This window comes from Raphanus sativus, chromosome 2 (assembly GCF_000801105.2).
Source record: "Raphanus sativus cultivar WK10039 chromosome 2, ASM80110v3, whole genome shotgun sequence".
Taxonomy (NCBI): domain Eukaryota; kingdom Viridiplantae; phylum Streptophyta; class Magnoliopsida; order Brassicales; family Brassicaceae; genus Raphanus; species Raphanus sativus.
Window position 1 is genome coordinate 32319629 of NC_079512.1, and position 11421 is coordinate 32331049.

The window sequence follows — 11421 nt, forward strand, 5'->3', positions numbered from 1 at the left end:
CTCTTATAATGTTTTAGATGTTGATTTATTTTTACAGCTAAAACATGATTAGTTCAGAATAAAGGCTGAACACAAAAATAGATGTCTATAGTTCTACAGCTCCTTCCAACCAATTACATAGTTCATAATTTTCACCATTCATCTTAATATTAAACAGAAGGATGTTTGGAATAATTTATTAAAAATGAGCAAAAATACAAAAACAGAGAAGACTTAGCATAAAATAGTTCTGGTTTTCTAACATAAAATAGTTATTTCTTATCCATCCACAGAATGCACCGGAGAGACTTTCCGTTCTCTAATAAGTTGAAAGCCTTGTTGATATCTTCAAATTTCAGTTCATGTGTGATAAAGCTATCCAGATTAAGCTCCTGCATGTGTTAATCCCATGAATCATAACATGTAAGTTGGAAATAAAATACAACTTGTATGCGTTAACAAATTAAACTGTAAGCAAATAAATATATGTACACCTTCTTTAAGTATCGATCCACGAGAATGGGAATATCTAGCTTGGGTTTTAGACCACCAAACAAACTTCCACAAACATGTTTTCCTCTGAAAAGATCAAAACTATCCAATTCTGTTGAAACTGCAGGATTTATCCCCAACGCTACCGTTTTTCCTGTACCCTGTTTCATTTAATATATTTATTTGTATTTGTTAAATACATAATAAATCAATGTTGTTTTTAACCACTGGGATGATATTGAACTGGATAAGAAAATGCATGATCGGATGTACATGCACGTACCGTGCGGGTGCTAATGAAAGCCTCGCTCAATACAGAAGATATACCAACACATTCAAAACTGTAGTCAACTCCTTCGCCAGCTATTTCTTTAATCACCTTTTCATGATTACCAATTATCCAAAAATATCCAAAAAAAAAAAAAAAATTATCCAAAAATAAGAAGTTTTTTTTTCAAAAATAAGAAGTTATTTCTATTTTTCTTGAATAAATTAATTCAAATACTGAAAGGTTTATTTAACTATGATGTGAAATGGTGTAATCTGTTTACTGCCATACCTCGCTAATCTTTTTATCTCCACATAAGGTAGGATTGACGAAATCCGTGAAGCCAAATTTCTTACCTATTATGCAAGTTAGATAATTATAATTGAGTTTGTACATGGTGAATAATATTTTTCCGAAATATATAATTATTTAATTAATTAACGTTTAATATGAAATCTTTTGTTTTATTTAAATGGTGTTTCATTGTTTCCGATGATAATTTATTAAGTAAATAATTAACTTTTGTTATTGTATTGATCATGGATATAGATATAATACACTATATAGTTTTTGAACATGTAGTGATCAATGGAAATCATCATCAATACTTATTCGATGGGTTATAATGGAAGAGGAAGAATAAACTATTGCATTTGGATATTGAAAAAGTAAAATAATGGTATTGTAATAATTTTAGTTCAAATAATTAGATTTTTTCTTTTTAATATCTACACAAATAGAAAGAAGCCATTTGGCATTTGAGCATTAGATACCATTCCTTAAAATTTCTCTGAAACAAGCCGATTCTGACTTTTTCTTTCATGTTTTATTTTTAAAAATATTTAATAATGGTTAGGTATTTGGTGAGAATTCCTTATTAGCGGAGAAGCTCTAATATGGACAGAGAAATAGTGCCAAACACAACGTGTCAGAATAACCAAATGAAAATAGTAGTATATAAAATAAAAATAAAAATATTTATTTAAAATAATATATAACACATTTACCTAACGCGAATTTATCAGGATTGATATCAACACCGATGATCTGTGCTGCCCCCCGCAGCCTGGCTCCTTCTCCAACCTTTTACCAAATCATTTAATTTTTGATTATTTATGTATTAACGAAAGAGGGGGAGGGGAGATTGTATACAAATTGTGAAAGTAATATTTTCTTAGTTACAAAAAGGTAATATAGCTTTCTTTATAGAAGAAATTTTTTTATATTAATAAAAGAAAATGAATACCGCTAGTCCAACAGCACCAAGGCCGAAAACTGCAACAGTGGAGCCTTCTTCAATGTCAGCCGTTTTCCAAGCTGCTCCAATTCCTGACCCATGTAACGTGACAAATCATCAGTGATTAGCCCCACCTTTACAAATTATAGTATTTAATATTTATCTAACTTCCTAAAAATAACCACCACACCCCTGGTTTCTATTCCTTTCTACGTTTTCACCAATGATATTTAGAATATATATCTCTACTACGAACACTAAGGCAACAAATATTGAAGAAGAAAATATGGAACCTGTGGAGACACCGCAGCTGAGCAAAACCGCTCTATCAACGGGAATTTCAGGAGTGATTTTGACGAGATGAGCGATATCAACGACGGTATATTCAGAGAAACTCGATACAAATAAAAAATGGTGAATATCTTCTCCCATAGAGTCCTTGAACCTCGAAGCAATTCCGTATCGTCGCGTGTTTGACACGAGATCTTCGCCAAATCTCGTGCACCAGTTGCCCTTTGAAGATTTGCAGTCTCTACATTCTTCACAGTGAGGGTGAAATACTGGCAATACCACGTCGCCTTGTTTGAATCCATCCACATGTTCACCAATGCTTTCGACCACACTGGATTACAATAAAAGTAAATTATTTAGGAAAATTCTTGAAAGAAAAGTACAATATCTTTAAATTTAGAAAGAAGATTTACCCGACTGCTTCGTGTCCTAGAATTCGAGGAAACTTTGCGAGTGGTCCCTGAAAAATTTAAAAAATTTGGTGAAAAATAGATAATAGGTATGGACTTTCCCATGCAAAAAAAAAGTATATCTTCTTGTTTTGGTTAAATAAAAATGTATATCTTACACTTTCATATTTTGAGAAAGCAAGATCGGTGTGACAAAGAGTTGTGCATAGGATCTTAATCCTAACTTCGTAAGCTTGAGGTGGATAAACTTGGATCTCTTCGATAACCAATGCTTCTCCTGCTTTTCTACATATTGCTGCTTTGCATCGAATGGTCTTTCCTTCCTGGATGGAGAATGATGATGTCATGTCCATGGATATGAGAAAGAGAGAGTCAATGCTCTTCCTACCGTGCTCTTCTTGATATATATATCTCTCTCTCTCTGCGCTAAAACAACTCCATATATAGTCTTTTTATTTATGAATACCTTAGTTTTATAATATTTTTTTATATTTAGTGGACAGTTCATGAAATATTTATGGTTCGATCGTCTCTATATGAAAACGAGTCGGGACTGCCTATTATTTATTGTCTCTTTAGTCTATATTTCAAAATGAATCGTAAGGAAATAAAGATATTGAAACACACAAGAAAACGAAATAAAACTTTGGCGCCCTTAAAAAAATAGAAAAAATAAAAAAGTATAATATTTCTCGACATGGTTGTGTTAAGCTAGATGGACTTCACACTTAAAACCAATTGGTGATTAGTGGAGAGACTCATCTATCTTATATATTAGTAAGGATTTCTTCCAATACCCGATGTGGGACACTTTGTGTCTAATACGTCCCCTCGAGATGATGGTTCTTTGAGCATCAATCTCGGAATGCTCGGACAAAGATCGATGGGCCAACTTTGGGCCAGATCGATGTGGATCGGGTTGGACTGCGTGGATCGGGCTCTGATACCATGTTAAGCTAGATGGGCTTCACACTTAAAACCAATTGGTGATTAGTGGAGAGACTCATCTATCTTATATATTAGTAAGGATCTCTTACAATACCCGATGTGGGACACTTTGTGTCTAATAGGTTGCTGGCGAATATTTTTTTTTTTGCTGGCGAATATCAGTGTATAATATTTCTCGACATGGTTGCTGGCGAATATTGAATAATACGAAAGTCAAAAAGCCAGATAACAAATATGTATATTGTATGGTATAAAATACAAAAGGCTAAAAGCCAGATAATATTATAATTTGTGATAATAGATACAAAAGGCTAAAATCCAGATAATAAGATAGTTTAAATTTGAGCAAAAAAAAGAGAGTTTAGACTAGTTTGTGCGATGAACGTGGTTCTTTTACAAATGATTTTATATAAATAAATGCATTTGTGATGGTAACATTCACGTGGTTCTTGGTTAGACCATATAAATAAAGAATCTGATACAAAGTCTTCAATTTCGTCCCCAACTCCGAGTCAAACGAATTTGATACGAAATCTTTAAAAAAGACTGTAAAGTGTTAAAAAACATTGGTCTAAGACAGTAAAGATACATCAAAAGCTTGTTAATTATTGGCATCCAAAGTTTATATGAAATTGTTTTTGGTTTTAACCAGCAATTAATCTTTTGGATACGTACACTCACTAACGTCTTCAAGATTTCATGTCTATGGATCGGAACCTATCTGTGACTTATCGCTGTCCGCTAATGTAATTGTACATCTGGAGCAGCAGTTCTCAGAGAATCTATTATTAAACGCCTCCAGACATGTAACATAACATAACCCCCTAACTCGGTAAGAGAATACTCAGACCCAATCCCAGTTGATCTTCTCATCGATATTTTTACTAGAGTACCGCTAAAGTCTATAGCCTAGGCGTATCAAAATCTTGGGCGTCCAACCATACTCGGTCGTCCTGACTTCACTGAGTTTTCTTTAACCAAGTCTCTGACTCGTACACGGCTCTTTTTCACCGTACAACATGAGACATCATTGACGAGCTGTTCTTTTACTCTACACCCACCTTAGCCTCATAATCCAGGCGATAACTCTGTTCTTGTAGGCTTGTAGCCCACCCCCTTATCACACGTCTTTCCCCGAATACGTTCCATCTGATCTCTGCACACCAGTCTGTGGAAAGGCGCCAGGTTATTTGTAACCTTGCCTAGAGTGAAAGTTAAGAGTAAGACAGAAACAGAACCGAAAGAGAAGATTGTAGAAATGTATTTAGGCTATGATCCGAAGGGCAAACGGTTCAAAGTGTTGTGTATGACTACGACCTCTACACGTGACGAAAGACTCAACACTCATCATCAGGTTTTGACATTAGTACTTCACTGAGAGCTACAACGTAATCCGTTCTTTCTCTTTTGTCTATGTACATATAGAAAAGTACCATATGTGTATATATGTACGTGTCGAAAAATGTTTCTCTAGACTTTACCACTAAAGGGTGAAGATTCTCCGCTGACCATGCTATGAGCAGGAGTATTCCTCCTCGACTGACGTTTCGTAGGAACAATAATTGCTTCCTCCTCAAACTTCCCCAGCTTGTCATCATCATACTCATCATCGTCTTCATCGCCTTTGAACACTGGATGCACGTAAGCACTCTGCAAGTATCCTCTGAGGTTCAGGTTCGGCTCTCTCGCGTTTTCCAATGTATCTTTCATCTTAGCTTCCTGTAGAGGGTATCTGACGAAAGCTGGCTCGTAACGACCTTTGCAGAAGTGGTGGAACCCGATGGTAAGCACAGGCAGAGCAATGAGAAACGGTGCAGCCAACGCAGCGTGTTTAGTCCCCAACAGACCCATAAGAAGCAGCTGAGATATTATCAAAGCAGATATGACTCGTCCATGAACGTCTGGCCAGAACGCTGCAGCGCTCTCGTACTCTTGATTGTACACGTTTATGATCTGACAAGAAAAACAAGAATCATCTTTAAAAACCAAAACTGAAGTAAACTGAAGTAAAGAAAGAAAAGGGAAACTCACTTGATGACGGTACACAATGTAAGCAAGAGCGAAGAAAACCAATATAAAAGGAAGAAGCATAGGCGTGACAGGAGCGTAGACAAGACCGAGAAGGAAGTAAAGCTGTATCCTCGGCTCCCCAGTGTTGAAACCGATGCTCCCTGGATCCATCGCCTCCTCTCTGTCTTTCTCAGTCTTGACCAAGACCGTGTTCTTGAGATGGAACATAACGAGAGGTTTCAGCATCAGAATCTCTCCAGCCACACCCGCCCAGCCGTCGACCATTATGTAAGTTATGAAGAAAGTTGCTTTCATCGGTATAGCCACGCCGATGGTCTTTGGGATTTGGTTTGGCGATTGGTTGAGGAAAGCGCTGAGCTGTTCAAACGCAGCTCCGGTGATGACGCTGGCGAGAAACACGTTCACGAAGTTGAAGATGTAGTATCTAGACGCCGAGCGTCTCTCTAAGGATGAGATGGATGTGAAGCCTTCGAACTTGGACATGATCATGAGGATGGATGGGAGGAACATGAGGAAGAGCTTCAGTGCTATACCAGGTAGAAAGCCTTGTATAACTGACTTCATGAACTTACTGCAAACAAAGGAATCAAAAACAAAGTCAGTTCAGGAATAAAGTAATGTTTTATTATGATATCAAGAAGACTCACTCTTCAACGATAACCTTCAAGAACGGAGAAGCTTTGACAATGCCTTCGATGGTGGCAAGAGATTGAACAAAGGCGATTGGGATGATGAAGAAGAAGGTTAAGAAGAAGAAGGCAACGTGCATTAACAGTCTTCTAACGGTCAGAGATACGTATGGGATAGCAAGGTTCGGCCAGTAGACATCACGAGGCTCTGGAGCCCATTCGGTTAGCCACTGGGTCGGGTTCCGGGTCTGCTGTGTCTGAGCACAGACGGCAGCAGCCCAACGAGTTTTGAAAGAGACGAAAGATGCAGGCATGATGGACTTGGGATCTTTCACCACTTCCTCTCTCTCTTTAGCTATCTCTTTTGATATTTTGTCTACTTCAGCGATGTAGTGTTCGATTGCATCCACTTTTTGTCCCCAAAGCCCAAGGAAACCAAGCTGAGAAGTTGATGTAAAAGGATCAGATTTCAACAGAACAGAAACTAAAAAAAAGATATGAGATTTCATTTCTCAAGTATACCTTCACCATGAGTCTGTTAGAGTTGTTTCTAGCGTATTTGAGCTGGTAGTAGTCAAGCCAGTTCTGCATCTTCGTCTTCTTTTTCACCAAATCAGCTAGCTTGTTTGCATTGCATACAACCTACATATTGTTGTCAGAAAGAATCCATGAAGCAGCATATATCTCAAGAAGATCATAACTCACAGAGTACTTAACAGATTCAAATTACAAGATGCTGAGAGATTTACCTGATTAGTGAGGTAGTGATCAGGGTGGTTGACCAGGAAGAAGAAATGCTCAACTAGTTCACTAACAGATTCATCTGCATCCGGAGGTACATTTCTGACAAGAACCTATATCATAACATCCCAACTTTTTTAGGTTCACACTTTTGTTCAGTGATTCAAGTTTTAAAAACCAAGGGGGGGGGAAGAAAAAATGAATTTACAGTGAACTGGTCAGGTCGACGAGCTTCTGATGCAACAAACTGAAGCCTCATGTTAGCAATCGTCTCATATTCTTTCATCAACACATAACAAGTCCAGATGGTAAAGGCATACGCCATTACTATATGTGTCCAAAACCTGGAAACAAAAAAAAAACAACAAAAGGTCCAGAGACAATGTTAGCTCAAAACTCAACATTGTTTTAACAGTTGGTAAGGTATAAACACACCTCATTGAGTACTCTGGGATATTCGAAACAGACAGCTTGTCAATATCGCTGGAAGTTACATTCCTTAGCTGCCTAGCCAACTCCAATGTGTTGTTCGTCCAGTTAACCGGCACAAGAACTGCCCACGCAAGCACTGCTATCGGAACAAAGATCTTAAGCCTGCACACACAATCAAGAAGAGGAGAAATTAGTAAGCATACAATCAACCAAAAAAGAGACACAAAGTTAAAGAAGACTTTTACCCGAGCCAGTAAATCCTGAGATAGACAACAGAATCCAAACCGGCATGATCGATGAGCTCAGGCTCAGGCATCTTGAGAGCCTCAGGCATCCAGTTCAAGAACTTCAAGTAAGCCCTGAAGTCAAGGTTGACAAAGCGCTGTACAAAGGCGCCACCACGGGAAGGGCTGCTTCTCAGACCCTTGAGGTACCATTTGGAGAAGTAGACTCTGTCGTTGAAGGGCTGGAGCCTCAGAACCGCAAAGATTATGAAGAAAATGAATGCACTGAGGATGTTTATCCCTGCTGATACCCCAATATCCGAAAGTGTTGCCATTTTGTTATATTTTTTGCCTTAAGAACTCTCAACCTGTAGACAATACAGAGAAACAGCAAAACTTGTTATTGCCAAAGTTAAAGATTGAAGCTTGACCGAAACTGGGATGCAACAGATCTGAATCTAAGGGGAAATGCTAATTATTAAAGAATATGAAGAAGAAGAAAACTCAGAAAGGCCAAGTCTTTGGGTACAAACCTCGCAACAAAGTTCCAGAAAACAGTTGGAATCTTTTCTACAGAACCTTTGAAAGGGACAATGCACAACAACAGCTCAGAGCATCAAAAAAAAAGTTTGCTTTTTTTTTTATTTGTTAGAGATCCTCAAGTTTACTCCACAGACAGAAGCAATGAGATCCAGAGATAAGAGTAAATACAGAGAAGGAAGGAAGCAGTCAGAGAGAGAGAGAGAGAGAAACCCAAGAGAAGAGGAGTGGAATAAGACAGTGTTTCACCCAAAGCTAAGAACTTTCTTTTTACTCACACGCAACACACAAACCAAACACACAAACCAAACCCTTCTGAAAAAGTATGTATAGAAGATTTATAAAGTTAAGCAACAAAAAAAAGAAAGAAAGCATTGTGTGTTTTCAGGAAATCTTTTTATTATATTTTGATAATAATTACTGTTTCGAGACAACAATATAGTATGGAAACTGATAGGAGCAGCAGTTACGTAGGGTTACTTAAGAGTAAGGGAGATGAAAGAGATAGATCGTTACAGTCGCGTGGAAGAAGAAGAAGAGACGGCCAGGGTTTTTGTCGTGATGCTCATTGGCTTACCAAATGTATCAATATAAAAAAAAATTGTCATATTATTTTTATATATTCTTTAGTGCCGTTGGATTATTGTGAAAGGCTACGTTTTTCACCTAATTAACTAAAAAAGACAAATTAAGAGACGGTCGATTAAACAATTTCTAAAGTTGTGTCCGAATCTTCCTTTGTTTTTTAGCTCTGCTTAAACAAAGTATGATGATCTTTGACGCAATTTGATTTGTTTTTTTTTAGCTCTGCTTAAACAAAGTGTGATGATCTTTGACGCAACCGGCAAACATGTGTATTTGTAATTTGTTTATTTGATCAGGCTGCCGTTACATATAAAACAATATGTTTAGGTAGAAAAATGTCCATCCATTTACCTTTGAATGTGTAAATGTGTCCACTAAATCTTAGTCTACTTCAATTTGGATCGAGATTTCTTTTAAATTTGTCATTAACCCAAAGTAATCCTTGTTCGACATGTAGAATCGATAAGGTTCTGTCGCTGTCTTCGGATCCCAAACAAATGAGCACATATTTAACCCTTAACTTCCATCCTAAATTATAATTAATTAAGTTGGCCACGATCAATTCATAATGCATCGATTTAGTAAATTTGGATCTAAGGTATTATAAAGGGGGGGGGGGGGGGGGGGGGTTGCATCAACACCACAAGCGGAGATCATCCAGACGTCTTTCTCTCTTATGTTAACCTTTCTCCAGCATTCTGTTTCGAGATTAGCTAGTTACAATGTGTTAACCAGTAAAATATATTCAGTAAAAAAAATATCACTGATACCATGATATTATCTATTTTCTCCTCCAAACTATGAAATTCATTTTCTAGTACATGAATGCACTTTTTCTTGATTTTATGGGGGTATTTTCTATTAATTGTATTATATATTTAAGCTTCAAAACGTGATATCAATACGAAACTAAAATATTAAAATTTTGAACATTTTTATGTTCTGGCATTCCGGCTTCCTCTATGAATAAAGCTACTTCACATTGAACATTGTTGATCAAAAACATATGTTGTTGGCTAAACAATACAAGTGTTATTAACTTATGTTATTGTGCAAATATTTTTTTTTCCTTTGACATCAAATAATTCTTTCTTTAGTATGTTACAATTCTTTTGGCGATTTCCGACCGTTGATGTTAGTATATATATATATTATTTTTCTGAAACTTAATGTTAGTATATTACTAAATGAGCATTTATTGAGTGGTAGCTATCAGTTTTGTAAAGCCTAACGGTTAGTTGAGCAAATGACTTTGTAACGGGCAGAAAATGTTGCAGTGTTTGGAATCATGCGCAAATTAAGCGACTGTCTAGAGGGCAGAGATTTGGTAAGGCATGCGTTTTACGTGGGACACACAAATCTTTATAATTAGGGCATGCTTGGAGCGTGTGAGTGGTGAATAACACCATATATAAATGAGTCTTATTATTTTGACATAAAGTGAAAGTTTGTGCTGAAAATCATGCAAGGTGATGTGTTCTTTCAGAGTCCGCTAGATAAATAAAATTTATTTATTGAAGTTTTTGCTGGAATTAAACTTTAGCAACAACTTATGCATTCGAATATGTAAGCTAGTTGTGATAATTAAAAAAAAGTTGATACGATAAAAAGTTTAAGAACACATGGAAAGTAGTATCAAAGTATTTGAGCATCACAACTAAACATACACTACTAAGAATCAATATTCTATATTTGTTGGAAAAAAAATATTGATCCAGACTTCACAAATTATGAGAAAATCATACTTATCGAATATTGTAAAGAATCAATAGAAATTGGTCCGAGAAGAAAAGTTTATGCCGCTTCAAAAATTCCTGACATGATATAAGATTGGGCCGGGACCTGGAAGGCCCTTCCCAAATAGCCTTATTAATAATTTTCATATACCTTCGAAGCAATTGGTCGGTCGAGGTTCGAATCTTTACGAACACTTGATTGTTAATTAGTTTTTTTTTATAATCCTAATCCGGATGGATCGGATCAATATGGATTAGAACATGATTCAATATGGATTAGAACATGATTTTTTTTTGGGCAAACGGATTAGAACATGATTAAACACTCACACATGATCCTAATCCGGATGGATCGGATCATGATCAATATGGATTAGAACATGATTCAACACACACCTGTCTCAATCACGAATATCCTGCAAGTGTGTAACTTTTGTGTTTTCAATTTTGCATGAGAGAATAAAATTACATTAGTGTTAGGGGGTTTTACATTTTATATGAAATAGTGACAAAATACTTCTTCATGAAAATAACTAAGAATACTTCTTTTTTTTAAACTAAGAATACTTACTTTCATTATGATTTCATAAATCCTATAGATTGTTAAATTTGAAGTTGTGTCGACGTCGGTTATAAATATGTTGAAGTTGTAAATTTTTCTATGCACAAAAGAGAAGAGTTGTAGCTTTATTTTGTGTAAAGATAAACACAAACATAAAAATGTGATTCCAGGTAGAATTCATTTGGAGACATTAAAACTTTTTGGAAAATATATTTCCGTTACAAAGACTGTATAAAGTTCCAAACACATCTTTAATTAATGTAGTCTGCCCTTCACTAATATACCAGTGATTCTAAAGCATCAAACAAACAAACAA

At 36.2% G+C, this 11421-nt stretch overlaps 2 protein-coding genes across 3 annotated transcripts; both read right to left on the reverse strand.

Annotated features, from left to right (window-relative positions):
• Window positions 1-66: 66 nt before the first annotated feature.
• Window positions 67-3171, reverse strand: LOC108840103 (alcohol dehydrogenase-like 5). The gene is made up of 9 exons (XM_056991754.1): window positions 2836-3171; window positions 2681-2727; window positions 2270-2598; window positions 1986-2068; window positions 1747-1822; window positions 1031-1095; window positions 755-850; window positions 474-632; window positions 67-371 (listed from the first exon to the last, which is right to left on the reverse strand). The coding sequence occupies exons 1-9, from the start codon at window positions 3028-3030 to the stop codon at window positions 252-254; spliced, it is 1170 nt and encodes a 389-aa protein (XP_056847734.1). The 5' UTR covers window positions 3031-3171; the 3' UTR covers window positions 67-251.
• Window positions 3172-4865: 1694 nt separating this feature from the next.
• LOC108840100 (calcium permeable stress-gated cation channel 1) lies at window positions 4866-8834 on the reverse strand. 2 transcript variants are annotated; one of them, XM_018612925.2, is made up of 9 exons: window positions 8739-8834; window positions 7704-8050; window positions 7462-7620; window positions 7235-7370; window positions 7035-7139; window positions 6808-6927; window positions 6304-6725; window positions 5657-6227; window positions 4866-5578 (listed from the first exon to the last, which is right to left on the reverse strand). In XM_018612925.2, exons 2-9 carry the CDS (start codon window positions 8015-8017, stop codon window positions 5096-5098), a joined length of 2310 nt encoding a protein of 769 aa, XP_018468427.2. In that variant the 5' UTR covers window positions 8018-8050; window positions 8739-8834; the 3' UTR covers window positions 4866-5095. The 2 variants fall into 2 exon arrangements, with proteins under 2 accessions (XP_018468427.2, XP_018468426.2); XM_018612924.2 differs by lacking the exon at window positions 8739-8834 and adding an exon at window positions 8216-8688.
• Window positions 8835-11421: the final 2587 nt, after the last annotated feature.

What these genes read in the sequence shown, in the direction of transcription:
- LOC108840103 (XM_056991754.1), bottom strand. Translation starts at nt 3,030, where the DNA reads ATGGACATGACATCATCATTCTCCATCCAGGAAGGAAAGACCATTCGA. An exon ending in CTTTCTCAAAATATGAAAGT is followed by an intron (nt 2,728 to 2,835) that starts GTAAGATATACA and finishes TAAATTTTTCAG; the next exon opens with GGACCACTCGCAAAGTTTCC. An exon ending in GAGATAAAAAGATTAGCGAG is followed by an intron (nt 851 to 1,030) that starts GTATGGCAGTAA and finishes AATCATGAAAAG; the next exon opens with GTGATTAAAGAAATAGCTGG.
- LOC108840100 (XM_018612925.2), bottom strand. Translation starts at nt 8,017, where the DNA reads ATGGCAACACTTTCGGATATTGGGGTATCAGCAGGGATAAACATCCTC. An exon ending in CTAACAGACTCATGGTGAAG is followed by an intron (nt 6,726 to 6,807) that starts GTATACTTGAGA and finishes TCAACTTCTCAG; the next exon opens with CTTGGTTTCCTTGGGCTTTG. An exon ending in ACATTGTGTACCGTCATCAA is followed by an intron (nt 5,579 to 5,656) that starts GTGAGTTTCCCT and finishes TTTTCTTGTCAG; the next exon opens with ATCATAAACGTGTACAATCA.